We start from the raw sequence: 26915 nt of genomic DNA, 5'->3' as shown, positions 1-26915 counted from the left end.
AGAAATCTTAGGTAGAAGGCCAGTCTGTCAAACAAATAGAAGTGGAACTTCTCTATTTGAATTTGAGATGTGGGTTTGGAGTTTTCTGCCTGCTTGGTTTTCCTCTTGTCCTCTTCCAGTAGCTGCTGAGATGCTTCCTGGGATCCCTAGAATTCCTCAGGAGAATGTTGGAGTCTTTAGACTTGGTCATGAATGTCATTCTAGCCATTCCGAGTTCTATAGTCTTCCTCTTTGATTAAGTCTCAAGTGCATCCTTAGCATCCTGCTAGGCCCCAAAGAGGTGGGGACATGAGTGGCCCCTGGTCTCCCAGACCTGATACTATGGTTGGAGAGGTCAGCAGAAAATGGGATGAGACAATGAGCTTAACAAGATAAGGTCTTGCAAGTAGAAATAGTTGTTTAGAGAAGAGGGACTGGTGCCAGGAGGAGAGACTTCCTGAAGAGGGTCACATTGGAATGGAGCATGGATGGGTGGTAGACATTTGGAGAGGCAGATGGGAAACATAGGACAGGGTAAGCAAAGGCACAGAAATGGGAGATACTTTTTGTAGGATGAAGAGAGACAGCACAGAATGGAGCACACATGAATCAGATCTCAGCGTGCGCACAGAGAAGAAGGAGGGAAAAGAGTTTGAACCGGGGAACAGATGAACAAAGAAAGAAAGGGGGAAAGATGTCTTTTCCAGACAGGGCCACCTCCTCCTATCACATGTATCACTCAGAACTGTTTCCATTGGTGTTATCAACCTGGGAGTTAGTTACTATAGGCTCTTGGAGGTTGGGAGATTTTTCCCAGGTTGCATTGCTATTATCAAGTGGAATTGAGATTTAAACGTAAATTGACTTGACTGCAAAGCGTGTGTTTCCCCTGCTCCATGGGACTTCATGAAAAATATAGGACTGGAGAGAGTTCATGAAAGAAAGGCAGAAATTCTTGCCCGGCCGGCATTGTTTAGTGTTTGGGCATCGACTTATGAACTAGGAGGCCACAGTTTGATTCCAGGTAGGGCACATGCCTGAATTGCAGGCACCATCCCCAGTCTGGGGCATGTAGGAGGCAGCCAATTGATGATTTTCTGTCATCATTGATGTTTCTATCTCTCTCTCTTCCTTCATCTCTGAAATCAGTAAAATATACTTTTTAAAAGAGAAAGGTAGCAATTTTGTAAATTGACAATCAAAGAAAGGAATTTCTGGTTGGGAAAAAAAAGTCTTTGAATATTAACATTTTGCAAGGTCCTTGGAGAATGCTCTAGTCCAACCTGCCATCTTTAAATGTGTACAAAGTAAGGTCCAAAGAGAGCAAGGGAGATATTTAATGTAAATGGTAGAACAAGGCTCCATTCTGAACCGTCTGGCCAATGCTCTTAACAAAGCATCATGCACAAACCACTCTGTCATCTCTTTTCCTTTCCTGTTGACACCGGGTCCTTAGCACATCAGGACTCATGGTGGGTTCAGGAGTCCGACCTTTTGAACAATGCTGAATTTCTCTCTCCCTCTCCAGAGACCACGGAGTTGGGCAGCAAGAAAGAGCTCAAGTCCATGCCCTTCATCACCTACCTCTCAGGGCTGCTGACGGCCCAGATGCTGTCAGATGACCACCTCATCTCAGGCGTGGAGATCCGCTGTGAGGAGAAAGGCCGCTGTCCCTCTACCTGCCACCTTTGCCGCCGACCAGGCAAGGAGCAGCTGAGCCCCACACCGGTACTGCTAGAAATCAACCGTGTGGTACCACTTTACACCCTCATCCAGGACAATGGCACCAAGGAGGTAAGCCTCCAGCCCCCGACACCGGCACTAAGTCTAGTCTAAGTACCAACCCTCCTACTCCTGCCCTGTGGGCCCTTGGTCTGTCGGGATTGTAATCGTTGTCACCGCCATCATCACCACCATCATTATCATCATCTCATCATCATCATCATCATCATGACTAGCATTTATTGAGTACATATACAGCTTGATAACACCAGCTCCTATCACCGACAAACCCTCAAATCTCTGACTTAATACAATATAGGTTATTTCTTGTTTGTGCAGAGTCAGTCATATATATATATATATAAAATATATTCAATTTTTTGTTAATCCTCACCCAAGGATATTTTTCCATTGATTTTTAGATAGAGTGGAAGGGCGGGGGAGAGACCAAGAGAGAGAGAAACATTGAAGTGAGAGACACACATCGATTGGTTGCCTCCTGCACTCACCCAGGCCAAGGCCAGGATCAAGCCTGCAACCTAGGTACGTGCCCTTGACTGAAATTGAACCTGGGACCCATCAGTCCACAGGCCGATGCTCTATCCACTGAGCTGAACTGGCTGGGGCTCAATTATTTTTTCGACACATAGCTTTATTCTGAGATGCACGTCAGGGATCCAGCCTGTTTTGTCCTGTGCTCCATCCACGGTTGAGGTAGAGAAGGAAAGAACATGGGGGATGCCGTGAGCAGCTGAAGTGGGTCCAGGCTGAGCGTGGCACCTGTCCTTTCAGCTCCCATTCCAGTGGCTAGAACTCAGCCCTGGGCACACCTGTGTGCAGTGAGACGGGGACATGTATTCTATCTGTGCTCCTAGGAGGAGATAGGGGTCTGGTGAAAAACTCATGGTATCTGCCTCAGCATTGTCCTTGGGTCATCTTATTTAATTCACCCTTCAAAGCTCTACTTTTCTTATAAACATTGGGTGGCTTCAAAAGAAAGTGTAGACATTTAACGATCTTTTGTTTGAGAAAGGGGCAACTCCATATGGCTCATTTTAATGTCATACCTGCTTACAACCGAGCAAACCTCAAAGCTGTTCAGTGATTTGCTGAAAGTTGGTTTGCTCTAGAGACGATACGCTTCATTGTGGAATGATATCTCCTCTTTTTCCTCTTTCTGCGTCTCTCACTTTCAATTACAGCGTGTCAGGGTTGGAGGGGACCATATGCATGATTTGGTTCACTGGTGTGCAAACTCGTGTTCATGGCACACTGTTTTCACATGCAGTCTTCAGAAGCCCCGATCCATAAAAGCAGGAATAGTGATGCCACTCTTTCAATGAGGAGGAGGAAGGTGGATAAAGCATCTCTACTAGGTCCCCACTCTTCTCTCTGCAGAAACTCCCTGACAGCTCTGGGCATCCAGAGGAGACAATCTGGTGGACCCCTGACCAAGTCCAGTAGGATGCGATGGTTTACACGCCCCTCCCATAGCATCCCAGTGAGCTGAGCAGGTGCCAGAGGGTGGTGAGGGCTTCTGAGGACTAAGAAGGGATGAGAATAAGAATGAGGGGGAGTATCAGGTAGACAACCCGAGGCAGAAAACAGCATGGTCTGCTCAAAGGTGGAAAGAAATTCCCAATGACAGTCTAAGATATGGAAGGAGAGCGGAGATGAGGCCAGAGGGGTAAGGAGGAGTCTGGTCATTTAGGACATTATAAGCTGGGTCATGGACTTTGAACCCTATCTGGTGGGCATTGCAATGCTGAAGTTACACGATCAGCAGGAGGCTGATAGGGTGAGAATTGTGTGGCGGAAGGAGCCCTCTGGAGAGAATCCAGATGGCCGTCCACGGGATGGAGTTAAGGTGTGGAATATGCATGCAATAGAATACTGCACAGCAGCCCAAATGAACAAACTGTGGTGACAGTATAACGTAAGTGAACATAAGAAAGAAAGCAAGGGGTGGAGGCCAGTCTTGGCCGGTGAACTTCTGAATGTCGGAAGTGTGCTATATTAATGGCAGGACTTGCGCTGACACCAGTAGAGCTTGCCTCTATGACTGGAGTTGATAGTGCTCTCTGCCACATTCAAAAGAAAGAAAAAAGAAAAAAGAAAGCAAGTCTCAAAGATACATTTTAAATAGCATGATATCCTTCCTATTATTTTGTTTAAAAACACACACACACAAACCTAATATACTAACTTTTAGGAATAAATACAGATGCAGTAAACTATTTAGAAATGGAGTGAAGGAAATGTTGAGCATAGGATTCAGGGTGAAGGTCGTCTTGAGTCGGGGAGGCAGGGTGACGGCATGAGGGAGCGTTCATTACACTTACCTAGTCAAGTCCCCAGCGGGCGTAGTGAGTGGTGGATGCGTGGGGGTTCATTAGAGAATTAAAACTAGCTAACTGACTAACACCCACTGGATGTCACACAAAGCCTGACCAGGTATCGTGCAACAGTGAGCTGGAGTCATGAACCAAGCATCGCGAATGATCTAATTCTGTGCATTAGAAATCCCTAAAGTAACAACACCACAACAGGCAGGTACGCATCTGTCTCCTCGCCTCTGGCTTCAGGGCAGGAGTCCCCTGGGGGCATGTAAGTGGGAGCAGGCACCCGTGGTTGCTGTTGAAGCTTCCAGTGAAGACCAAGGTGGGTCCGACCAGTGTTGTGTCAGCGAGCAGTGAGGGGCTGAGCTCCCCCTACACAGCTGCCATGGTGGGTGAGGCTATTAACAGTCCCAGGTACTGCTCTGTGAGCTTGACCCCAGGACTGCCATCCCGGGCCACCCCGCCCTCCGCATCTATAAGTGGCACAATACCAGCTCGGTCCGGGGACTTGGGTGATGTGCTCTTGGCACATGTGTGGTAGCAGAGGAGTGGTAGTTCCGTTCTTCTTTGCTTAGGAGTCAGATGACCTCATTTCTGAATTCTGCGCCAGCTTCCCTTACAATAGTCAACTCTGGACCTTCAGGGAGGTCTTCCCCAGGCCCATTCATGAGGATGTGAAAGTGGCCACTAGATGTCACTGTTCTCCTTACAGAACTCGAGCCCTTGGAGCACTAGGCATTGATTTGTTAACTCAGTATTTTTGAGCACCTACTGTATGCCAAGTACCCTGTCATACCCTGAGAAGTGAGGAGTATGACGAGCAGACACGGTCTTTATCTTCGTGGGGTTTACAGACTTTTGGAGAAGACAGATATTAATAAGTAAAGACAGGCTGTGCTGAGTACCAAGAGAAGTCCAGGGCCGTGGTTTGAAAGTGTGGAACAGGGGCCTTGTCAGGTGCGGGGAGGCTTCCCTGAGGAAGTGACACTGCAACTGGGGCCAGGTGCATGAAGTGTGGCGGACTGGGTTTGGGGAGGGGAGAAGGCCCAGCTCCTGTGAAGGCCTGAAGAATGAGCAAAGGCGGCCCCTTTCCCTGGGGAACTGAGTGACCACCCGTGTGGCAGAGACGGAGGCCGAGGGGCAGCTCCACGGGCAGTGCTGAGGGGAGGCGGCAGGACCAGGCCAGGCAGAGCCGTGAAGGCTGGGCTGGCCAGGAGTTTGGTACCTGGTGGTGGGGAGCCATGGCGGGGTTCCGGCAGAGATCATGGGTCCTGATTCTCAGCTCCCAGTGCTGCTCCTCTTTGTCATCCCTGCACAGAAATGTTAGAGCTGGTTGAGTAGAGCTGGCTTCCTCTGAGGCTCCAGTTTCTTTGCCCCACTCTTGAACCCCAAGACAGGCCTGTTTAAAGTTTCTCAGCAGCCTGGGGGCTGTGGTGGTTGGGCATTCCCAGGGAGCCAGGCTGCGGTGGGAGTGGGTAGGGCAAGTGGGTAGGGCAGCCCCATCGCAGGTCTGGAAACAGATCGTGGAGGAGGGACTATGCCCACAGAGGGAGGCCAGCTGGTGTGATGAGAAAGCAGCCGCTCTCATCGTCTCCATCACTTGTTTTTCTTCCTCTTCCCAAGTCCCCATCGCTCCTTCTCTCATGGTTTCTCCATCTTTCCGCCTTTCTGTTTAGTGGGCGTCAGAGGCCATATGCATAAAAGACTGGGATTCTGACACTGGGGCCTTGCAAGGCTGGGTACATCCTTGTTCTTTCTGGGCCTTTATTTCCCCACCTGAGAACAAAATATTGCTAGGAGGAGTGAGCTTCTTTCTGGGCTTCCTGCAAGGGACTTAGTCTAAGTGGAATCAGACAGTAGAGGCGCTGCACTCCACCCAGGTTGGCTTGGAATCCTGCCTTAACCTCACAGTCCTGGACGATGCTGGCGGACCTCTCCAAACCTCAGTTTCCACATCTGTAAAATGGGGTCTCACAATTTCTACGTCATGGGACTCACATGAGATAATGACTGTGTAGTGTCTGCCTGGCTCATCGCACATAACAGGCAACCTTTTTCTATAATGATGCGAAACACGATGTGGCCCCTTCCTTTACCTTTGCTTCCTGTGGTACCTTCTCTTCTAGGTGGTACTTGATAATGTTGCAGATACCCAAAGGGCTAGGGACAGGACAAGTAGGGTGGGACCTGTGTTTTGAATGGGAGAAGTCATCGGTGAGCCCGAAAGGGCAGCTCACCCGTGGAGGGAGTTTCGGAGCCTTTCTCGCTCTATAAACACTTCTGGAACATGTGCTCTGTGGGTAAGGAACACCGCAGGTGGAGTTAAACTCGAGTAGAACGACTTCCTTCTCCTGTAGACCTTCCAAAGCAGGAGGGAACCACTCTTCTATGGGAGGGCACCCAATGCCTTGGGTTACCAGAGGTGCCGAGGCAGCTCCCTGTCCCATTTCAGGACGCAGTCACAGCATCCGGAAGCGGGTGGACTGGCCTGAGGTCTCTGGGGCAGTTCTGGCCTCTGCATCTGGACCAGAGCCGGGGTGTGCTCCGATAGCCTGGGGACCACTGGGCATAGTGCGTGCCTTCTGCCCCAGCTGGACAAGAACCCGTCATTCTGCTTCACGCTGTGGTTTAGAACAAGTGAAGCAGGGAAATGGCTTTGTGATGGAGAGTTTGATTAATATGTAAATCTCCTCCCTCACGTGTTCACTGACCCACGCAGAGCCCAAAGCCGCAGAGCTTGGCCAAGCATAACTAGTACTTGATGTACAAGACTTCGTGTGCCTGGTAATTTAGCCTTTGGGTGAAGAAGAGGAGGAGACTCTGAGGTGGGGAGATAGAACAGTGTTTTGGGGAAGAGCCAGGCGGAGCTGGATTTGAATTCTATCTCTGCCATTGACTATCTGATTGACTTACTTTTACTTATGTGTAGAAAGTAGTCATTCTATGATCTTTCCCTACCCATCTTGAGGTTAAATGTTTTCTTTGAAAGAGCTAGAGAATTGAGACACCTGGCACCTGGAATCAGAGACACCTGGGACACCCAGGCTCCATCCTTGAAAATTTTAGAAAAATGAATTTTAGAGAGGAAGGGAGAGGGAGGGAAGGAGGGAGGGAGATAGAGAGAGAGAGAGAGAGAGAGAGAGAGAGAGATCAATGATGAGAGATAATCATTGATCAGCTGCCTCCTGCATGCCCCCTACAGGGGATTGAACCCGCAACCTGGGCATGTGTCCTGACCGAGAATTGAACCGTGACTTCTTGATTCATAGGTCAACGCTCAACCACGGAACCACACCAGCTGAGCTCCGTCCTTGGTTTTTATATGACATTAGACATGGACGCTTCCACTGTTTGGCTCTCTGTGCCTTTATCTGTGTGATAAGTACTGGTTAACTTTACCCACATTCCCCTCTGGCCTTGTGATATTCAGATCTAACTTCTACCCTGAAAAGAAGGAAAATATTTTGAGGTTGGAAGAGGCATCCTGGGACCTGCAACACATTTTTCATGCAGAGATATTCCCAGTTTAACTCCTTAAGTTAATATTGGGGAGGCAACGGTATGCACCTCTTGTCCCTCTATCCCAAGCTCACAGCATTTATGAGTGGAGAGGGATATTAAAGTTATATCCTGTTTATTCTCCAGATCGACCTCTTTCCTTGACACGCAGTAACACTGAGACCTAGAGATGAAGAGAGACTTGCTCCAGGTTACGTAGCCAGTACTGAAATCGGAGTGGTCAGGCATGGCTTCTGATCTCAGAAATGCTTTCTCTCTGAGGCTCAGTTTGCCTGTTGTGAAGTTGGCGGTGCTAACTTCCCCACAGGGCTCTCATGTAGAAACATCAGGAGCCCGTTGGCTATTGTTCTGAAGACTGAAAAACACCCTGTAGATCAGAATCCTTCTTTTCCAGTGCCCGGGTGCCCTCCCCTGACTTCCGGTGATGTGAGGTGTGTGCGTTCCTCTCTCTCTCTTTTCCTTCGGCCCCAGGGAGAGCTGTGTGTAATTTTGGTCTTGTGGTTGTCGGACCTTCCAGCAGAGCCTCCCTCTCGGCCAGAAACTCTTCTTTTCTCTATTTACACTTCTTGGCCCAGATTGAAAAGAGAATTCCAAGCGATTGCTCTTTGAAGAGAAGTGAACAGCCAAAATCGTGCCCCCCAACAGCCACCTCGTTATTATTACCACCACTGCCACTATGGCTATCACAACCACCCTCGTCATCACCGCCGTTACCTTTACCATGCATGGGGTGCGCGGTGCGTGCCGGGGACCAGGCTAGGAGATGTGATTACAGAGGGAGGAAGACATCGATCCTGCCTTCAAGGAGCCCGTGGTGGGGCGGAGGAGGCAGAAGAGCCACAGGAGTAACTTTAATTACTTGCATCTGTTGCATTAACGCACCGTTTATTTTCAAATAACACAACAGGCGTTCCAACAGCCTTAGAAAAGAGGGAGAAGGAAACTCTGAAAGGGAGGATCTGGACAGGATTCTTGGGGCGGGGCAGGTGGATGTGGACAGAGAGCGGAATAGCTCAAGGCAAGTCGGCTGCTGCTGAAATGATACTATCTGTCAGATACAAATCATCTGCGAAAACTGCGCCCAGGGCTTCACTGCTTTATCTCATTTCGTCATTGGGCAACTTAGGAGGGAAGTCCTACTATCCCTGTGTAATAGATGGGGAGACTGAGGCTCGGAGGAGCTTGCAGTCAGGTCTGTAAACCTCCAGGGCTGGTCTAGGCCAGAGTTGGAAAAGGAGCCCTCCACCTGTAAAATCCATCTGTTCTCATAAAGAAAATGGCCGCACATGGCCACACTCACCTCTTTGTATGTCACCCACGGCCGCTTTCCTGCGACGGTGTGATGCACAGAGCCCGAAATGCTCACTAAGTCAGGGATGGGGGACATCAAGCCCGCGGGCCGTATAAGGCCCACCAAATCATTTGGTCCGGCCCTGCCAAGGCATTAGGGATGAGTAATTAAGTGTCTGACCAAATATAGCAGGCTAATTTTTAAGCTGATAATTCTGTATGGCTGCGAATGAGGTTATAAATATCCAAATGGCCCTTGGCAGAAAAAAGGTTCCCCACCCGTGGGATGTCCTTGACAAAAATGCTGGACAAACCTTGGTCTCGGGTGTATTAGACAGGAAGGGGAAAGAAAGCATGCCAAATACCATGTGCCAACCATAGAGAAGACTGAAGCCCAGCAATTATTTTAAAAAATTTTATTATCAAATATATTGGGGTAGCATTGGTTAATAGCATTGTGTAAATGTCAGGTGTATAATTTTATAGCACAAAACCTGTACACTCTATCGTGTGCTCACCACCTGAGGTCTAGTTTCCTTCTGTCACCTTGTATTTGACCCCCGTTACCCTCTTCACTCTACCCCCACCACCCTTGCCCTCTGGTAACCATTCTATTGTCTGCATCTGAGGTGTTTTTTGTTTTTATGAGTGAAATGATACAAAAACCCAACTGCTACTGAGTCCCAACGATAGCCCTAGCTTTGTAAAGTGCTTTATGCATATTACTATATGTCCCCTCACTCTGTCCTGCTACCACACGTTTGAAGTATGCACAGTTATGCCCGTTTCACCAGTTCCAAAGCAAAAACTGAAGGCTTTAAAGAGATACATAATTTATCTGAGGTCACATAGCTTCTGACCTGTGGGGTCAGAATTCAGACCCAGATGTCAGTGAGTAAAGCTTATGCGCTTCTCACTCTTGCGATAGGTCAGAAAGATTTGGGAGAGCTGAAACTGGAGGAGTGGTAAGCAGGAGGCTGAATTGTGGGCAAGTCTGAATGCTGTGCTGAGGGGTTTGGGTGCTGTGCTGTAAGGAGTCCTTCAAGATTTGGAGTCAAGGGAAAGACATAAGCAGAAGTGAGTTTTAGGCTGATAACCACAGCGACAGTGGAAGGGTGAATTCCAGGGACCAGGGTTGCTTTATAGCAAAGGTTACTCCTTTGGGGTCTTCAGATCTCTGATTTTAAAGGGTCTTTGAATCTCCATCGCCAGAAAGTTTTTACAGCATTATACATTCTTGTAAATTCTTTTTACCGTGGGGGGGGGGGGGGGGGGGGGGGGCGGGGGGGAGATACATGGCATCAGCACATTTTTCTAAATGTTGTTGACTCATATGTTGTGAAACATGAAAATACGTACAGGGGCCAGTTAGCTGGGGTGTCCACTTGTAACAAATAATTACAGAGGGTCTCCTAGGGACCAGGCGCTGTTCTGGCCATTTGGGAGCAAAACGGACATATATTTCTATCATTTGGACACTTAATTCGGACCGGAGTATGTGTGGGAGACATAAACCATCGGAATAGTGAATGATAGAGTATATTAGAAAGTGAAGGGGGAGGGGTTCCTAGCGGGGTGTGGAAACCTGGATCTCAGAGTGTCTCCAAGTCCATCAGAATCTCGTGGATGGGAACAGATTCTTGGCTTCCTCTTCCTGATTCTGTTTCTCTAGGGGGTGAGTCTGGAGCCCCCATCATCACAGGGGTCCCAGGTGAGTGTGATGCACCCTGAGCTGGAGAACCACGACCCCAAATTCAGGGTTCATACATGTCTCGGTGTCGTCCTTCTGGAATTCCTTCAGGCAGTTCCTTGCTTAGGGATAAAGAAAGTCAAGTCCTTCTTATTATCTGGCGAAATTCTCCTCTGCTGTTGTGGGCCACTTGCTCTTCATCTGAGGAGGTGACCTGGTCAGGAACCAGACTGTCAGGCAATCCTGGGCGAGAGGGGAGATCAAAGGGAAGAGGGGGAAGTAATCCACACATTACTCAACATGCTCACGGTCAATTACAACAGAGGAACTTAACGCTTGGCTTGCCTACTTGCAGAACTGGAAAACGTAGCAATCTCGTGAGACCAGAAGACTACCAGATTCAATAAGATAGACAAGACGTTCAGACTTAGCAAAGGCAAACATTTTTGCCTGTCAGATATTAGAGCATTTATGGGTGTTTTGTTTTTTTTTTGGTTGTTGTGGTGGTTGTTTTCCCACCGCATGGTACATGGAATTCAGTTAGCAAGTGTAATAAAGAAGAAGACGGCAGGATGTCTTTCCCATGTGCTTTTAAAAATAACAGCCATTTACTGAGCACTTCGGTTGTGCCAGGAGCTCCAGTCAAGCTCTTTATGGACGTAGCTCACTGAATCCTTTCATCAACCCCATGTGGTGGGTTCTGTCATTATCTTTCTTTTCCCATTTGGAAAAGTGAGGCACCGAGATATTAGATCGCTATGCCCAAGGTCCTACTGTTAGTAACTGGTAGAGCCAGGGTCTGACTTGGACACCTGAGCTTCTTCTCACTTTGCTACACTCTCAACTAGCTACATCTTTGTAAATGAAGTGTAATAAATGGAGGTCTAATCTGTACTATGTTTTTTAAATATATTTTTTATTGATTTCAGAGAGGAAAGGAGAGAGAGAGAGAGAGAGAGAGAGAGAGAGAGAGAAACATCAATGATGAGAGAGAATCATTGATTGGCCGCCCCCATGCATGCCAGCCACCGGGAATCAAGCCTGAAACCTGTGCATGTGCCCTGACAGGGAATTGAACATTGACCTCCTGGTTCATAGGTCAACGTTCAACCACTGAGCCACAACTGGCTGAGCTAATGTGAACTATTAACAGTATCACTGCAATGTATTGCCTTCCCCATCTACTGTCTTCATGCCTTCACATAATGGCCACAGCTTTTGAAAAAGTCGACTGTTTCCTGCTCTCTGCACTGACTCGCCCTCATTCATTCCAGGGTTGGTTCCCTCACCCCATGGAAATGTAATGGCTTTTCCTCATCTGTCATAAATGACTTTATCTTTTGATAGTGTTTTCTTTCTCAGTTCTTATAATTCTGAAAACAATAAGACATCTTTGATATCCCTCATTTCTCCCTGTCTGCACCTAAACCTGAGCATGACAACCCATTAACAAATCCTGTAGATTTCTTAAGAATTTCTCCAATATGGTCACCTTTACCCAGCCTGGTTCAAGTCTTAACCTGGACTATTGCAGGAGCCTCCTGACTGGCTAACAATGAACCTTGCGCGTCTAATCCAGTCTCTTCCTTGTAGCCAGATTGATATTTTCCAAACTAAAACTTGTTCATATCACTTTCCTGATTAAAATCCTTTACTGACTTTCCATTGCTCTTAGCATCAGGACCAAGGTGTCTACAATGACCGACAAGACTCCTTAAAACTCACCTTGTTCCCCTACCCTCCTGGCTTTCTGCGCTCTAGTCACAGTGATCTTCCAATCTCCGGAAACAATGACTTTCATCGTTCGCAAGAGCCTTTGCACATGCTGTTCCCTCTGTTGGAATGTGCTTCCCCCCTCCACTCATTTCTGTCCACGGAGTTAGTTGGTGCTCATCTACCAAATTACTGAGGCTACCAGATTTGATAAGACCCCCCTGTGTGCTTGTTTACTTCCTTGAATCTTTTTATCTTTCTTCCATAGCAGTCATTATAGTTTCTAATATGCTTTTATATTGTATAATTGCTTAATTAATGTCTGTCTCCTCCTCCACATCTTATTATTTTCATTAATGATGATAACAGTGTCTATGAAGAAGAAAGACCAGGTAAACTCAGGAATGCAGGCATTATACAGGCATCTAGCCGAACTGTCATCTATTTCTTGATTCTTTCTACCACACATTCAAGGGTTATGGGGCCTTTGTTTGAACAGTCTCAGTAACAGCTTGTTCAGTGACTCCTAAGCTTCCTGGTTCCTTCACTTTTAGAATAGCCTTCCTTATATTAGATAAGGTAGTGAGTAGCTGCCACTGGGCTGGTGGGCCACTGGGACAGATAGGTCAGCTGAGCAGCACTCCTGCTGTGGGAGCACACTGACCACTAGGGGGCAGCTCCTGCATTGAGCATCTGCCCCCTGGTGGTCAGTGCACATCATATCGACTGGTAGACCAGTTGTTCGGTCGTTTGGTATCTTAGGCTTTTATATATATAGATAACTTAATTACTCGGGGCCCCAATGAGGATAGCATAGAGTTTCTGGTAGGTTAAATAGACTCTGTGTGAAGAGCCCTTAGCAATGCCTGGTACGATTAAAAACTTGGTCAGTATTAGCTGCAATTTGTTTCCTCTTCCTCTCTCTTTTCATCTCCCATCTCCTTCTCTTTTTTTTCCTCCTTTTCTCTTCCTCTCCTGCTCTTGCTTCTGATTAAAGCAGGGTAGGTGAACAATAAATAGTAATTGCCTTGCCCTCAGGCATCCACTGATTAAACAAAAAGGGTGGTCAGTTCACAAAAACTAAAAAAGGCATATTTACCCCAAAACAAAGAATCTTGCCTCTGACAGTTGGTTTTAAGGATATGGTTTTTCCCCATTGGAAAAATATTAAAAATACTAAAAATAATTATGAGCATAGATGTGTCTAGAATGACCTTTGTCTATAAATAGTTATTAAAAAGAACTCGGATTGTGTTCATCTAGAGAATACCCAAGTTCAGGGATTAGCCAATAGTCATTTAATTATCAAGTATATGCATATGTGTGGGTACATATACGGACCTGGCATTATTTTAGACACTTTATAAATGATCCTTAGAACATTTGTATTGATGTGGGTATTCATATTTCCCCATTCGACACACATGGAACGTGAGAGAGAGTTGAAGTCACTTCCGTCAGTTTGCTTAGTTATAGCACTAAGATTGGAATCTAGGGATGTGGTTCCAAAGACCACACTCTGGACCTCTCTGCTGTGCCCTCCCTCCAGCCTGTGTGGCCTCCTTGGCTGGGTTAAGGGATCTGGACTTCTTGCGCCCAACATGCCATGATGGAAGTGTGGCTAAGTGAGCCTGGAAATGGAAATCTCCCTTTTCACAAACTCCTCAACCCAATATTGAAGGCTTCCCTTTCAGAGGCCGAGATAAGCTCAGTCTGGTCTAGACTAAGCATGTCCCCTCCTGTCCTCTGACCTTTCTTTCCCTGCCACCTCCCACGGGCTGGAGAGACCGCCTCCCTCCGATGCCTCCTGAGGGAAAATTTGGTGTACTGGAAAATGAGGTCACCAGTGGCCACAGAAGGGAAATTGTGCAGTCCTTCTTTCAGGAACTCCCCACTAACTTAAGCTAGCATTTAGCAACATAAGCTCCACAATCTTGGACAGAGCCTCCACTTGAAACCTTCCCACCCGCCTCTCACCTCCAGATGTTCCGACCGCAGCCGAGAGGAGTTGCTATCTCTTAAAGGACAACAGGCCTTAAAAGACAGGTCTTGTCTGTTGGGTGGGGCTGGGATCCTTGGCTAAAGGCTTTCTGTGAGAAAAGTGTGTGAGTTCCATCCAGGTTTCCCCTCCCAATAGTCATTTAATTATCAAGTATATGCAGGACTGAGAGCGCCAGGAAGGGTGCCTTGCAGAAGACAGGCTCTGAGAGGAGGAGCCATTCTCAGAAGGACTTGGATTTGTACAAGACTAAGAAGCCCTTGGCAGTTCAAGGTCACAGGGCAAGATTCCTTGGGAAGATGACTCACAGTGAGATGGATGAGGCTACTGATATGGCTGCGTCTTCTCCCTGGAGTTATAACTGATGTTTCCTATTGCTCATAATTGGTCTGCTATTCATCATTTTCATAATTGCTATCAGTTCAGTGACAGGCAGGACAAATGGTCTGGAGATAGTTTGGAACAGTGAAAGCACAAGCTCTTGCTCTGATGACTGAGCAGGTCTACTAGGATAGCATAGATGGGACGTCCAGAGAGCTCCCAGTCTTTGATCTTTCAGAGTTTACCGCTTATTCATGTAACAAACATTGATGGAGTACCTACTTTGGGTCAGGCCTTGTGCAAGGACCTTATGATACAATAAGGCAAAGCACTCCATGTCCAGTGGCAAGAAGGGACATCCAAATAAATAATTCAATAAAATATTGTAGTCCACTTAACAGATGTGTTGCCCAAGGTGCAATGGGGGGCCTTCAATTCTGCTTGGAAGTCCAAAAAGGGTTTCCAAAAACGATTGCAATTGTAGTCTTAAAGAATATGGGTTTCAGTCTCGATCCCCAGTGTGGGGCATATAGGGTCTTAAAGAATGAGTATGATGTGATCAAAGGCAGAATGCAGGAAAGGCATTCTAAGCCAAGGGAAACCACATGCAAACACACAGTGGCATGAAGTTTGTTTCCCGTCTGGTCCATGCCGAGTGGTTCAATGTAACTGGTATGTAGGACTGGGGCAGCCTGTGGTGCTGGGCTATGAGCTGGAGAGATTGTTTGGCACCACTGCCCGAAGGGCTCTGTGCGCCAGGCTAAGAAGCAGAATGTTTATACTTGTATTAGTCAAAGCTTTTTAGTGGTGAAAAACAGAAACACACTGAAACTTTCTAAGCAAAAAAAAAAAAAAAAAGGAGAAATTATTATAATGATGGAGTGATTTCTCATGTAACTTGAGGGCAGAGAGTATAGCTGAACTACCGGCAGGCAGGGAACCACTCTGAGCAGCAACCTGGAGCCTGTCATCTCTGCTTCTCGCTGCACTTAAAGTCTCTCTTTCCCTCTCCCCTCCCTCCTCATTATCTCCCCTTCTTTTTTTCTCCCTCTCTCTTCTGTTCTGGTCTCTATGTCAATAGCTCAGAATGAGAAGCCCACCTTGCCAAGTCCAGCTTTGTATGTCATACCAGTTGAAGCCCTCAGAGATTCCCATGAACCTGTGAACCTAAATTTCCAGAAAAGCCCGGCCGGCGTGGCTCAGTGGTTGAGCATCAACCTGTGAACCAGGAAGGCATGGTTCGAGTCCCAGTCCGGGCACATGTCCGGGTTCAGGCTCGATCCCCAGTGTGGGGCATATAGGAGGCAGCCAATCAATGATTCTCTCTCATTGTTGATGTTTCTATTTCTCTCTCCATCTCCCTCGTTCTGAGAAATCAATAAAAATATATTTAAAATAAATAAATAAATTTCCAGAAAAGAAAATTTGATGGGTCCAGTTTGAGCCAAGTACTTAATTTTGGTCTCACTATCCTTGACCAAAGCAAGGTTATTTAGCTCAAATATCACTACCAAACTGTCTCTTATATCTGATACTCGGAAGCTAGCTATTAAAATCCTGTAGTTCTTTTTTTTATTCTTAAACTGGAGTCCCCCTAATCCAGGGGGATACACTGTGATATGCTAAGATATACCCAAAGGCACTGGATAGAGGGATCACAGATTCTTAAAAGTGATGGTACATAAGAATCACTGTCCTAGATTCCAGCTTAGTAGGTCTGAGGTTGGCCTGGGAATCTGAATTTCTAACAAGTGCTTCACATCATTAATGAGGCAAGAGGTCCAGGGAATCACATTATGAGAAGCATTTTGGGGGAAATGTATTATTTTAATATTAAAACCAACCCACATCTATTGTGGAGTGGCATATGCAATTTGCATGGATATTTAAGAAAGAGACTTCACAGAACTGTTGCATTTGTCTCTACTGACTTTTGGGATGCTTTGTATGAAAAACTTAAAAACCTTCCATATTTTACTGGAGGATGTTGAAGATTTTAAAATCATGAGTGTTGTCTCTTAGATCTCCTGGAGTGAAGTTAACAACTAGTAGGAGCTTGCTCTCAGGAGTAAAGTTAGCAACTGGTAGGAGCATGCAGAGGTCAAGAGCACAAAATTATCCTAAGGCTCAGGCAGAGGAGAAATCCTCTATGCTAAGGTCATCATAGGGTGAAGGAGCAGAGAAAGATGCAACAGAATCAAGGTTCTTAACGTTAATTAACTTATGATAGACCGATTGATTAATCAATTTCAGGGCCCCTACTCTATGTCAGGCACTAGGGATTCAATAGTCAACAAAGCATACGGCCCCAACCTCAATTTGTACTCACACAGTCTGTTATGAGAGACAGAGGAGCAGTGAAATGGACAATAAAATAGAATGTAGTAAAATAAGGCTTATTATCATGAAAAGTACAAGAGATGTGTTATAAAGGAAGGGGTCTACTCCAGCTTTAAATATATATTTTTATTTATTTCAGAGAAGAAGGGAGAGATAGATAGTTAGCGAGAGAGAGAGAGAGAGAGAGAGAGAAACATCAATGATGAGAGAGAACCATTGATAGGCTGCCTCCTGCATGCCCCCTACTAGGTGGGGATCAAACCCACAACCCAGACATGTGCCTTGACAGGGAATCGAACTGTGACCTTATGGTCCACAGGTCGATGCTCAACCATTGAGCCACCCCAGCTGGGCTGCCCCAGCTTTAGAGGGTTAAGGAAGGCCATCTGTAGGAGGTGATCTCCCAGCTGAGAGTTGATGCATTCGTCATTGGGGAAATTATTGGGTGGGGGAGAGTGTTCCAAGGAGAGGAAAGAGCATGTAAAAGGCTAAAAGTGAGAAAGTGTCGCTGGAGAACAGAGTAGGAAAAGGGCATTGGCAAGAGGTGATGCTGGAGGGAGAAGCAGAGGCCTGAGATTTGGAGAGCTTGACATTAGCACAAAGGCATCCAGTGAGAAGCGGCAGGTGGCTGTGGCCAGATGGGCCCACCGTGATCAGGGCGTCCCAGGGTCTGGCCCGGAAGTCAGAGCAGGCACCTGAGCTGGCTGCCTGGGAGGATCCTGCAGCAGATAGGGCGCATCCGTGGGAGGAGATCTATGTACTTTTTGCACACATGGTGTTGCCAGAGGTCAGGGCCTCAGACATAAGAGCATTCAACACCCTAATTTTATAGATGAGATAACCAAGTCCCAGCATCGGCCAGCATCGCAGTTACTGACAGACTTGGGGGAGGAGCTCTCTTTCCCGGGTGGCTCCCAGCTGGCAGAGGATTCTGTGTCCAATCCAGAACCTGGACTCACACAGCATGGAGAAGGCGCCACAGATGCCAGATCCCCAGATGCCGTGTGCGTGGTAGGGGTGGGGGGTGGGAGAGGGATTCCAAGGACAACATATTTGGGAAATGCCATGATTTAGACATTACCTTCCTGGGCTTCCTGGTGACTATTGGCATGTGAATGACTCTGAATGTTCTATTTGGTTTTGTTTGATCTGGTCTTTTTCAAGTTTATTTGACCACAGATAACCTTCCTCACCCCATCCCCCAGTTGTTGTTTTTTAACTCAAATCAGTTAATATCCCCTTGAAGTCATGTCCCTGGAGACACACTTGGGAATGTTCTGGAGAAGAGGGACTTGGGAATGACCAGAACAAGGTTACCTGCTCACCTGTCTCCTCCTGAGAATGTGTCCTGCAACTCAACACCCATCTGTGTTCGGTTTGTAGGAGAAGGACGGGGGCAGAGAGGAGGATCTAGCCTTTGGACTCAGGCTTGTGTTTGGATCCTAACTCCGAGCCATCCTAGGTTCCTGTCGTAGTGCAAGTCAGCTGCTCACAGGAGCCCCAAACTTTTTAAAATCTTAACTTTTTCAAGCTTGCATGGAGGCAATGCAACCTGGTTTGCAAGCTTTCTATGAGGATTACACTAGCTTGTGGTGAAGCTTTTAGGCTTTGGAATTCGAAGAAAGTGAATTTGAATTTTGCTCTGCCAAATAATGGCTGTGTGACCCAGGAAAGGATCGCAAACTTGCCGGGGCCACAGTCTCATCCTGTGTGTGATGGAAGAGAGAGGGGGTAAAGGAGCAATTCATGGTGTTGTGGTGGAAATGAACCGACTCTCTTCATGGTGAACATTGAGCTCTGTGTCTGGCATATATATGCTCAAACATCCTCACTGTTATTGTTAGCGCATTAAAACCTAGCACTTCATCTTCCACATGAGATGGATGAGAGCCGAAATACGGGGCGAACTGACAAGAAAAATAGCTCCTCGCCCGAGGATAACCCTATCATCTTGTGTCTGTACATCTTGCGGAACAGACAGCTGACAGAGCCCCGTGCACGAGCGTCTCAGCGGGCTGTGTATTTATTTCTCTAATATTTTTTCATTAGCCGAGGTAAGTGTGGCAAGAGGGGGGGCCTGGCTGGCTCTAAATGTCTTCCCCCTGTCACCCAGATTAACAAGCTGTCCTGTCAGGCTCTCATCATTCAGGGGAGAATGGCTGGAAAAGCCAAGTTCATCCTGACAGGGGAAATTAGGTGTCGTTTATGTGATTTATAGAGCCATAGATTAAGCAGCACAATTTCTCATATAGGAAATGGGTCCCTGCCAGTTAGTATTCCTTCAGTGCATGGCCTTACGAATGGGGTGGGGGGGGTGTCTAACTTAGAGGCTGAAAATGGGGGGTCAGGGGAAAAAGCTTGGGCTTGGAGTTAGAGATTTTGCTCTACTGCATTGTATCTGGGGGCCCTGGGCCTGGATCCTCTTTTCTCTGACCCTACACTTGCTCATCTGTGAGGGGTACCTCAGACAGTAAGAATTGCTGCTGTGCAGGTTGTTGGGAGGCTTATAGGAGCTAATAGACAGGTGTGATTAAACACTCTTACTAATGTCCTCTGGTTGGTGAGAATACAGCTCATGATGGGAGTGGCTGAGAGAATGGGCCTCAGGATCTAATGACCCGAATTCAAGTTCTTGTTCCCCCACTTTTTAACTGGGTGACTTTGAACAGGCATGTTTGCCCTCCGAACCTCAGTTTCCACATCTGCAAAATGGGAATGGTACCAGCAGGTTCTGTGTCATTAAGGCTGTTGGCAGGATTTCATGAGATAATGTATTTGAAAGTGCTTAGCACACTCTCAGTACATGTTGGTATGTGTGTTTCCTGTCCAACAACACAGCATTTTTGTGGCTTAAACCCAGATCCAAAGACAGGCGACCTCATGCCGTGAATGTTAGTTGATATGAAAATCTTGGTTTGTTTCTGCCAGATTCTTGTGGTGTAAACCCAGACAAGTCCCTTCTCCTCTTGGAGCCTCTTGGCCTGCGAAGTTGTGAGGCCAGTATCGCCTTTCGGGACTCTTCTAGATATGAAATGACAGGGACCTGTGGCAATGAGTACGCACTTAAGCACTTCAGAGCCCCTCAGCCCCTCAAGGGGAGGGACCTTAGATACTACCATGGGATGTGCATGAGCTTGAGGTTCTTTCTTCCCTTTGCCCAGCTGCTCCTCAGTGGCTACCCCTCCAAGCAATCTTTCAGGATTGTTCAGAGGCAGATTACCTGCTGTTCCAGTTATTTACTGCTCTGTAATCCCCCAAACCCCAAATCCATTACAACAGCAATGATTATTGTATCCTCTCTAATCATGCTGGAGACTGAGTGCACTGAGCTGGGCCGGTCTTACTCAGCTCTCTCATGTGGTTGCAGCCAGCTGGTGGCCATGGCTGGAGCCATCTCAAAGGCTTCCCCGTTCACATGCCCAGCAGATGACCTGGCTGTTGGCTAGGACCTTGGCTGGTCTGTTGGCTGGACTATGTCCATGTGGCCTCTTCATGTGGCCTGGACTTCCTCACAGCAGGGTGCTTGAGTTCAAAGAACAAGCATCCCTAGAGACATGTGGAAGCTGCCAGTGTCTTAAGGTCTGGACCCAGACATGGAAATGGCATCACTCTTATTTGGCCCAGCAATCGTAGAGCCCAGACTCAAGGGGAGGGACCTTAGATCCTACCTCATGAGGAGAAACATGTCAAAGATATTTAGGGTTATGTTTTAAAGTCACCACTCCTGCCTTTCTGCTCTGTTTGGGAATAAGCAAATTTAAGGCAATGAACATCACCTACTTCGCTCCTCAAATGTGTTCTCACCATGCTGCTCAATTACACAGTCATCAGTGTGTAGCAAGATGATCAGTTCATCTCCTCACTGTCCGGGCAATGGGGGTTGTGGGCCTCCAGACCCTGTTCTCCAGCTCCTATAGCTACAAGGGCAATGAGTGATCAGCATCTCCTGCAGCCACTGCTACAAAGCTTGCTAATGACTAAATGGTAATGGCCCAGAGAGGCCCTATCCCAGAGGTCTAGGCTGGCCTAGGAACCACTCTGTCTGCCTCTGCAGAAACATTGCAGCGATGTTCTCTTCAATCCTTGCTGTGTTCCTCAACCCCAGCTCCTCCTGACCCATCAAACATGTGGGCAGCATGGGCTTAGGAATTAGTTTCCCTACACAGCTAGGATGTCAACTACTTTCCCCTCTCTCTAGGGCCCTAGGAGTTTGTTATTTTAGACCTTCAAACACTTTCTTGGAAAAAAACTATCAACCCACTCTCCAGAGAAGTAATATCAAGTATCTTCAAAAGGGATTCCATCTCTATACCCTACCCCAAACCCCTTTCCAGTGGTTTCATGGAAATTCATTCTTTTTATGGTTACCAGTTGCTTTTCTGTCATCACTTTTGCTAGAAGAGGAAAACGATAGCAAGTCTACAAGTTTAGTCCCTGGCAGAGCTCCTGTGACATGTTTCTGGAATTCAGGGGACCCTACTATGTGTTGACTCTTGCCTGGAGCTGGGGACATGGAGATAAACCAACATATTACCTTGGCCTGAAAGAGTTCACAGTATGATAAGCAAAAAGGACCCATCCACAAGCAAATTGCAAGGAAATGTGCAATGTGCAAAAATGGAATGAGAGGAGGGAGAGACAAAATCTCCCAAGTGTGCCTGGGTCCTGGTGGACAAGAAGTTTCCCGGAGTTCAGCAAGGAGCAATAAGTGGAGAACGGACATTGTAGACAGAGGCGCATTCTGATTAAAGGCTTGGTATGGAACAGTGCATCACTGTAAGAAGGTGGTACATGCTGGATCACAGAGTGGGCGCAGTGGGGAGAAGACGGGAGATGAGCCCCAGGATGAAAAGCAAAGGGCTTTGAAAGTTGGGTTAAAGAGTCAGAGGTATTGCCCAGATGATGGTGGAACTTCCTAAGGGTCTGAGCAAGGGAATGGAATAAGCGTTTTTTAGAAAGCCCAGAGACAAGTTGCCTAAGGAAGAGGCATTACTGACCCGTGCGGGGGAGACAACGTGGGACCGGGCAGGAGAGGTTGGCTTTAAGACATGCGATGAGAAGAGGAAGGAGCCCAGGTTGATGCTCCATTACTGGCTGGAGGCACCAAATTGATGTCCAGTGTCTTAAGGTCCAGTGATGGGGGTGATGTTCACTGACATGGGAGATGCAAGTAATTTGGGGGAAGAAGAGGATCGCACAGACACACACACAACACACATATTTCCTTTGCTTGTAATCATTTATATATTGGTTTATTTCATTCAACATTCCTGTGAACTTTTAATTCAATTCAACAAATACTGACTGACGCATGTTATCCGCTAGGTACTGTGTTAGGTGCTAAATGGGAGTCAGAGGTAACAAGGTAATGATAACTTTGTCTCTAGAAGGCCTTTCACCTCCATTGCAATGGGTTGGGCAGCCGTAAGATCGATATTGTGTGGCTAATAAACCCATTAAGCTTTGAGTGAGGGCTTCAGGCCATCATTCTGATCATACCGACCAGAACCATCTTAATATCAAAAACAACAGACTTGAGAAAATGGCGGAGGCTTAGACGGACGTGTTGGTGCTTCGTCCCGGACCAGATAGGGGCGAGCAGCTGAAACGGGTAACAATCAGCCCGATCAAGCTGGGGAGGTTCAGCTGAGAGACAGTCTGCAGCCAGGAAAGACAGAAAACTCCTAAAAAATGCGGATGGTTAGAGATTGAGGCTGAAACCTCCCTCTGGGCGCCAGCGCAGCGGCGAGACCGCGCCATCTCAGGCAGCGTTTACCGGCATCCAGAGATCGGCTACTAACCCGGAGGCAACGATTCGCAAACAGCGCGACTGCAAGAGCCAAGGGGAGACCTGCACCCCTCCACGGAAAGATTCAAGCAACAGCGGCCTCCTGATCACCACACGCTCTGCCTGGGGAACAGTTGCTGCGTCTGAAGCCTCCCTCCACCAGCCAGAAGAGCCACCACAACTGTGAACAGCACCCATCAGAGGCCCTGCTATCAACAGAGGAGCCGCTGCTACCACAACCGCCCAAGGAGCAACCACAGACCGAGGAGCCACTGCCACCCAGGGAGCAGCCACTGCCACCCAGGGTCCAGCCACTGAACGATTCAACAACTAGTAATGTCAGTGAGATCAAACATGGGTAGACAAAGAAACTCCCAAAGGAAAGAAAAGGAGGACTCGCCAGAAAAGCAGCTAAGTGAGACAGAGATATGCAACATGACGGAAAAAGAATTCAGAATAAGGTTCCTAGAGTACATGCACCGGATGTTCAAGAAGCAAGAAGAAACAGATGAAAAACTCAACTACGTATGCAAGAAGCTAGAAGAAACAGATGAAAAAATCAACAACTTAAGTAAGTCCCAAGAAGAAATGAAGAGCGACATAGCTGCAATAAAAAACACCATTGAAAGTATCAACAGTAGACTGGGAGAAGCGGAGGACCGAATCAGTGAATTAGAAGACAAGGAAGCAAAACACACTCAAACTGTACTGCAAATGGAGAAAAAAATTAAAAGACAGGAGGAGAGCCTAAGGGAACTTTGGGACAACATGAAACGAAGCAACATACGAATAATAGGGGTGCCAGAACAACAGAAAGATGAACATGGATTAGAAAACCTATTCGAAGAAATAATATCAGAAAACTTCCCTGAGGTGGGGAAGAAAAAAGTCACACAAGCCCAGAGAGTCCCAAACAAGGTGAACCCGAAAAGACCCACACCAAGACACATCATAATTACCATGGCAAATGTTCAGGATAAAGAGAGAATCTTACAGGCTGCAAGAGAGAGGCGGAAAGTAACATACAAGGGATCTCCCATTAGATTATCAAATGATTTCTCAACAGAAACACATCAGGCCAGAAAAGAATGGACGGAAATCTACAAAGTGATGCAAAGCAAAGGACTGAATCCAAGAATACTCTATCCAGCAAGGCTATCATTCAAAATTGAAGGGGAAATAAGAAGCTTCACAGACAAAAAAGGGCTAAGGGAGTTTATCACCACCAAGCCAGCCATGCAAGAAATGCTAAAGGGACTGGTGTAAAAGAAGAAATATCAAGCTCAGAAAGAAAACAGCCACACACACACACAAAAAAGAAATGGCTACAAACAAGTACCTTTCAATAATAACTTTAAATGTAAATGGACTAAATGCTCCAAATAAAAGACATCGAGTGGCTGAATGGATAAAAAAACATGACCCATACATCTGCTGTCTACAAGAGACCCACCTCATTGGAAAGGACTTACACAGACTGAAAGTGAAGGGATGGAAAAATATCTTTCACGCAAATGGAAAGGAAAAGAAAGCTGGGGTAGCAATTCTTATATCTGACAAAATACATCTCAAAGTGACGGCCATAACCAGAGATAAGGAAGGCCACTTCATAATACTAAAGGGATCAATACAACAAGAAGATATAACCCTGGTAAACATATATGCACCCAATGCAGGAGCACCCACATACATAAGAAAACTTCTGGAAGATATCAGGGGAGATATCGACAATAACACAATCATAGTAGGGGACTTTAATACACCACTGACATCACTGGATAAATCCGCTAGACAAACAATCAGCAAAGAAACAGCAATCCTAAATGACTCACTAGATCAGATGGACTTAATTGACATATTCAGAACACTACACCCCACAGCTGCGGAATATACATTCCTCTCAGGTGCTCATGGGACATATTCAAAAATAGACCACATATTGGGTCACAAGCAAAGTCTCCACAAATTCAAGAAGATTGAGATCATAAAAAGCATCTTCTCAGACCACGATGGCATAATGTTAGAAATAAACTACAATAAAAACAACCCAAAATACTCAAACACTTGGAAGCTGAATAGCATGTTATTAAATATTGATTGGGTTACCGATGACATCAAAGAAGAAATTAAAAACATCCTGGACACTAATGACAATGAAAACACAACAATCCAAAACCTCTGGGACACAATGAAAGCAGTCCTGAGAGGGAAGTTTATAGCTCTACAGGCCTATCTCAAAAAACAAGAAAAAATGGTAGTTAATCATCTAACTCTACAACTCAAAGAATTAGAAAGAGAGCAACAAGAAAACCCCAGAGTGAGCAGAAGGAAGGAGATAATAAAGATTAGAGCAGAAATCAATGACATAGAGACCAAAAAAACAATACAGAAAATCAATGAAACCAAGAGCTGGTTCTTTGAAAGGATAAACAAGATTGACAAACCCCTCGCCAGGCTCACCAAGAAGCAAAGAGAAAGGTCCCAAATAAACCAAATCAGAAATGATAGAGGCAAAATAACAACAGACCCCACAGAAATACAAATGATTGTTAAACAATACTACGGGCAACTCTACTCCAACAAACTAGACAACCTGGAGGAAATGGACAAATTCCTAGAAAAATACAACATTCCAAAACTCAATCAGGAAGAATCTAAAAACCTCAATAGGCCAATAACTATGGAAGAAATTGAAGCAGTCATCAGAAAGCTTCCAGCAAACAAAAGCCCAGGGCCAGACGGCTTCACAGGGGAGTTCTACCAAACATTCAAGGAAGAACTAAAACCTACCCTCCTCAGACTACTACAAAAAATTCAAGAGGAAGGAACGCTTCCAAGCTCATTCTATGAAGCCAGCATCACCCTAATACCAAAACCAGGTAAAGACATCACAATGAAAGAGAATTACAGGCCAATATCCCTCATGAACATAGATGCCAAAATCCTCAACAAAATCTTAGCAAATCGGATCCAGCAGTACATCAGAAGGATCATACACCATGACCAAGTAGGATTTATCCCAGAGATGCAAGGATGGTACAACATCCGTAAATCAATAAATGTGATACATCACATAAACAAATTGAAAGAAAAAAACCACATGGTCATATCAATTGATGCAGAAAAAGCATTCGACAAAATCCAACACCCATTTTTGATAAAAACTCTCAGAAAGGTGGGAATAGAAGGATCATACCTCAACATAATAAAAGCCATATATGACAGGCCCACAGCCAACATCATACTCAATGGTTAAAAACTAACACCATTTCCCCTAAGAACAGGAACAAGACAGGGATGCCCACTCTCACCACTCCTGTTCAACATAGTACTGGAAGTATTAGCCATTGCAATTAGGCAAGAAGAAGAAATAAAAGGCATCCAAATTGGAAAAGAGGAAGTAAAACTATCCTTATTTGCAGATGACATGATATTATACATACAAAACCCTAGAGACTCCATCAAAAAGCTACTAGACTTAATACATGAATTTGGCAATGTAGCAGGATACAAAATTAACCCCAAGAAATCTGAGGCATTTCTATACACCAATAGTGAACTTTCAGAAAGAGAGATTAGAAAAACAATCCCATTTACCATCGCACCAAAAAAATTAAGATACCTAGGAATAAACTTAACTAAAGAGGTTAAAGACCTCTACTCAGAAAACTACAGGACGTTGAAAAAAGAGATAGAGGAAGACATAAACAGATGGAAGAACATACCATGTTCTTGGATTGGTAGAATCAACATCATTAAAATGTCCATACTACCCAAAGCAATCTATAAATTCAACGCACTTCCCATTAAAATACCAATGGCCTTCTTCAAAGATCTAGAACGAACTCTCCAAAAATTCATCTGGAATAAAAAAAGACCCCGAATAGCTGCAGCGATCCTGAGAAAGAACAAAGTAGGTGGGATCTCAATGCCAGATATCAAACTGTATTACAAAGTCACTGTTCTCAAAACTGCCTGGTACTGGCACAAGAACAGACATATAGACCAGTGGAATAGAATAGAGAGTCCAGAAATTAGCCCGAACCAATATGCTCAATTAATTTTTGACAAAGGAGGCATGAACATACAATGGAGCCAAGATAGTCTCTTCAATAAATGGTGTTGGGAAAATTGGACAGATATATGCAAGAAAATGAAACTAGACCACCAACTTACACCATACACAAGAATAAACTCAAAATGGATAAAGGACTT

At 46.0% G+C, this 26915-nt stretch overlaps 1 protein-coding gene and 1 non-coding gene across 4 annotated transcripts in view; both read left to right on the top strand.

The window, feature by feature from the left end:
* ASTN2 (astrotactin 2) overlaps nucleotides 1-26915 on the top strand; it is a 759574-nt gene that overhangs the window by 584434 nt on the left and 148225 nt on the right. For all 3 annotated transcript variants that reach the window (XM_070430790.1, XM_070430789.1, XM_070430788.1), the window contains one exon: nucleotides 1508-1773. In XM_070430790.1, the coding sequence (XP_070286891.1) occupies nucleotides 1508-1773 (266 nt within the window). The remainder of the gene's footprint in view (nucleotides 1-1507; nucleotides 1774-26915) is intronic.
* Nucleotides 3641-3793, top strand: LOC139021316 (small nucleolar RNA SNORA62/SNORA6 family). Its single transcript, XR_011473439.1, has one exon. It is a non-coding gene; the product is annotated as a small nucleolar RNA SNORA62/SNORA6 family (small nucleolar RNA).

This window comes from Myotis yumanensis, unplaced genomic scaffold (assembly GCF_028538775.1).
Source record: "Myotis yumanensis isolate MYYU_CA2020_CCGP unplaced genomic scaffold, mMyoYum1.0.hap1 SCAF_12, whole genome shotgun sequence".
Classification (NCBI taxonomy): domain Eukaryota; kingdom Metazoa; phylum Chordata; class Mammalia; order Chiroptera; family Vespertilionidae; genus Myotis; species Myotis yumanensis.
This window is presented reverse-complemented; position numbering and strand designations above follow the sequence as displayed.